Source organism: Ailuropoda melanoleuca, chromosome 1, assembly GCF_002007445.2.
Source record: "Ailuropoda melanoleuca isolate Jingjing chromosome 1, ASM200744v2, whole genome shotgun sequence".
NCBI lineage: Eukaryota > Metazoa > Chordata > Mammalia > Carnivora > Ursidae > Ailuropoda > Ailuropoda melanoleuca.
In genome coordinates, this window is record NC_048218.1 from 68,179,460 (window position 1) to 68,183,399 (window position 3,940).

The window sequence follows — 3,940 nt, forward strand, 5'->3', positions numbered from 1 at the left end:
CCTGGCTTCGTTCCCTCTGTGGCTCCACAGCCCAGGGTTCTCTAACTCATTCCCTGGACCTGTCCACTACCTCTTCTCTTGCCAGTACCCATCTTCCTGTTTCTTCCCAGGCTGCTTCTGCCTGCTCCATCCTGTGCCCTGCCCATCAGACTTTCCCACCCGGATCTCCTTCACCCCATTCCTGACTTGACTCACCATCCAGCACTACCTCCCAGCCATGATCCGGAAGTGGGAGAGAAGGAGGTGCTCTGCTCTCCACCTACCACATGAGAAACCACTGTGGCACCATGGTTCTCCACACGCTCCATCCTGTGTCTCCCCTCCATGCCTTAGACTGTGCTGTTTCCTCTGCTGGAGAATCCCTTCGTCCCCTCTTTGCTGGGTTAACTATTTCAAGAATCAGCTCAGGCACCAGGGGTGCCTTCCTTGATCTCTCACAGACCCTCTCCTTGGAAGGTCACTGTTCCTCTGAAGTCACTCTATGTCCTGTTGACCTCTAACATGGCCCTTACCATAGGACATTTAAATTGTTCGTAGATGTGTTTGTTCCCCTAACCTGATCATGAGCTCTTCAAGGACAAGGCAGGGTCCAAGGTCAAGGACCATGTCTCGGTCATCTTTGGATCCACTGAACACACAGCAGTGCCAGCCACACAGTGGATACGCCAGTGTATAGCACTTACTGAACCACAGTGAACATTCAAGAGAAGAACACTGGTGAGTTAATCATAATAATCATATGGCTGCCATAACAAAACACTACAGACGGAGTGGCTCAAACCACAGACCTTTATTTTCTGGAGGCTGGAAGTCCCAACACGAAGGTACCAACAAGGTTGATTTCTATTGAGGGCCCTCTCCTTAGCTTGTAGGGGGCCACCTTCTGGCTGTGTCCTCACATGGCCTCGTCTTCTGTGCTTGTGTGGACAGAGAGATCTGGTATCTCATCCTCTTCTTATAAGGATGCCAGTCCTACTGGATTAGGGTCCTACCTTTATGAGCATGTTTAACCTTAATTACCTTCTTAAAGGTTCTATCTACAAACACAGTCACGCTGGGGGTTAAGGCTTCAACCTATAAGTTTTGAGGACACACAATTCAATCCATAACAATGGGTGAACATGACTTTCGAAGATAAGAGCTCAGGTACTGACTTTGCCTTAACCCAGTTGAGTGCTTTTAGGCAGCAAGTCCGTTATGCTCTAGGAGCCTCAACTCCTATATTGGTGATGTGTGGCCAGTTTTATGGAGTTATGGAGAGGCTGAAATGAGACCATGGCTGGAGGGTATTTTATGAACTGTAAGTTCCTGCATGATAAAAATGACTTAATCATTCCTTCTACTAATACATCATCTTGCAGTTTACAATGTGATTTAAAATGCATATGTCATTCAGCATATGTGCAAGGTATCATTACTGTTATCATCACTACAGGAATACCTAAAAGGAAAGTTTGTTTACAATCCATACTGCAGAGAGGATTCAAGGCAGCTTTTGAGGAAAACTCTCACGTGTGCAAGGGCGTTCCCTATCACTTCTCACAGAGGCTGCAGAAAAGGCCCAGGAAGCTGTTGATGAAATGAATGACCACCAGGAGAATCTGGAGAAGGCTGATGCACAGAAGGGTGGAGAAGAAGGACACGTGCCAAATGACAGCTTTAGAAGGCTCCAGGCAGACAGAGTTCCAGAGTGAATGGTCATACAAATAATTCCTATCCCAAAAGAAAAAGGAGACCAGGGGTTGAGGAATAAGTTAAGAAAAGCCAAGTAAGCAACTTCAGTAGAAACCTGGAGCCTCCCCCAGCCAAGGTCATAGGCCTGGACTCTTGAGGGTGACTATTGTTGCTGCATCTGCAAAATGCCCAGCATCAGAGAAGGGAGATGCTAGAACGTGTGACCAAGAGGAGTTTGTAGTCCATGTGTGTCTTTCTGTCTGTCTTTGTCTCTCTGAAAAGACTGAAAATCCAAGTCTCCATCCATTTACCTGTTACGCAAGTCTTGGAATGGGTAACCATATTTCCAAGCTTGTGTCTGATTGAAGGATGAAACATCAAACATGCAAAATGGACCATCTTTCAGGGCTACTCCGGAAGTGATAAAGCAAATCAAGGCTCCAAGAAAAGCCAGGCTACTGGACAGCAGAGCAGTGAGCATCTGTAGAGGGAGGGAAGAAGCCATGAGGTGAGATGGGGTCATGACCAGGTGATGGGGTGATCTGGACAAGTTTAGCTTCTTTGGCACTCAGGCTCTTCCCCATCATACCACATGGGGGATAACGTTGCCCCAGGAGCCCCCTTTAAAGCATAACTAAGGCAGAGTGGCTGATGAGGGGGTCAGCAGGTAGAGCCAGGAAGGCTTGGGAGAGAAAGCACTGAGAATGGGGAAGCAGTGGCACTTGGACCTGGGTCTCCCCGACCCAGTAGGCTCTCCAGAGCTTCTCAACAGTTTGGCATCAAAATCTTTTACACTCAGGGGCCACTTGGGGGGCTCAGTCAGTTACTGACTCTTGATTTTGGCTCAGGTCATGATCTCAAGGGTTGTGAGATCGAGCCCCATGTCGAGCTCCACACTAAGCATGTAGTCTGCTTAATATTCTCCTTCTCCCTCTACCCCCTCCCACTCATGCACACTTGCTCTCTCTCAAATAAATAAATAAGTCTTTAAAAAGAAGTTTTGGGGGCGCCCGGGTGGCGCAGTCGTTAAGCGTCTGCCTTCGGCTCAGGGCGTGATCCCAGCGTTCTGGGATCGACCCCACATCAGGCTCCTCCGCTGGGAGCCTGCTTCTTCCTCTCCCACTCCCCCTGCTTGTGTCTGTCAAATAAATAAATAAAAAATCTTAAAAAAAAAAAAAGAAGTTTTACACAGCCTCTGGGTAGAAGGGTTGGATGGTCATCACATGCCCATTTCTTTTTTACTATTTTTTACTATTTTTTTATTTTATTTTTTTATTTGACAAGAGAAAGAGAGTACAAGCAGGGGGAGCAGCAAATAGAGGGAAAGGGAGAACCAGACTCCCCGCTGAGCAGGGAGCCCGATATGGGGCTCAATCCCAGGACCCTGGGATCGTGACCTGAGCCGAAGGCAGATGCTTAACCAACTAAGCCACCCAGGCGCCCCCGCATGAGCATTTCTGACTCTTTTAAGGAAAGCTATATTCTCAAAAGTTCCAAGCTCCTACCCCTGATTCCTCTCTTTCTCAAATCAAGCATGAAAGGAAACAAGGGAGGAAAGAGGGAAGGATGTAGAAAAGAAGTGGGGGGGGGAGACAGAGACAGAGGAATCACAGTCAGCTCGGGAGATACGCCTATTCTGTCACTGCACATGGTCTGTGCACCACTCGCTTCCCTCCACAAAGGTAACAGTAAGTTCATTTCATTGGCAGGAGTCTAGCTTGCTTTTAAATTGGCTTTTTTCTCAGAATACTAGGTTGTTTTCTCCCTTTGAAAGAATACATATTTAAAATTGTTTAATAGAACATAGATATAGTTTTTATATAGAATCATGGAGTCCTTTTCCCACAATGTCAAGCTGGTTTAGAGCTCGGGAGGGGCCGGGGAAATGCTCAAAATGGGGTTCCAGCCCTGGCAGCATCACATCACCTGAAGACTTGTTAGAAATGCACAACTTCCTGCTTCACCCCACCTTCTGAACCAGAAAAGCTGGGGCTGGAGTGCCTGGGTGGCTCAGTCAGTTAAGCATCCAACCCTTGATTTGCCCTCAGGTCATGATCTCAGGTTTGTGAGATCGAGCCCTCTGTTGGGCTCTGTGCTGGGCTTGGAGCCTGTTTAAAACTCTCTCTCTCCCTGTCTCTCTGCTCCTCCCCCACCTCTAAAAAAATGAATAAATAAAATAAAGTCAACTTTCCTGTCTCTCCTACCTTCTCCTTTCCTCAGACAGTATATTTTTAGGAGAGGAGAGGAGAGGAGGGGAGGGGAGGGG

The 3,940-nt window shown here is 47.5% G+C and overlaps 1 protein-coding gene across 3 annotated transcripts in view; it reads right to left on the minus strand.

The window, feature by feature from the left end:
• Positions 1-1,200: 1,200 nt before the first annotated feature.
• The window catches only part of TM4SF19 (transmembrane 4 L six family member 19), a 5,518-nt gene continuing 2,778 nt past the window's right edge, over positions 1,201-3,940 (minus strand). For all 3 annotated transcript variants that reach the window (XM_019796955.1, XM_034660111.1, XM_034660106.1), the window contains 2 exons: positions 1,986-2,155; positions 1,201-1,713 (listed from right to left, as the gene is read on the minus strand). In XM_019796955.1, coding sequence (XP_019652514.1) covers positions 1,533-1,713; positions 1,986-2,155 — 351 coding nt within the window. In that variant the 3' untranslated portion in view covers positions 1,201-1,532. The remainder of the gene's footprint in view (positions 1,714-1,985; positions 2,156-3,940) is intronic.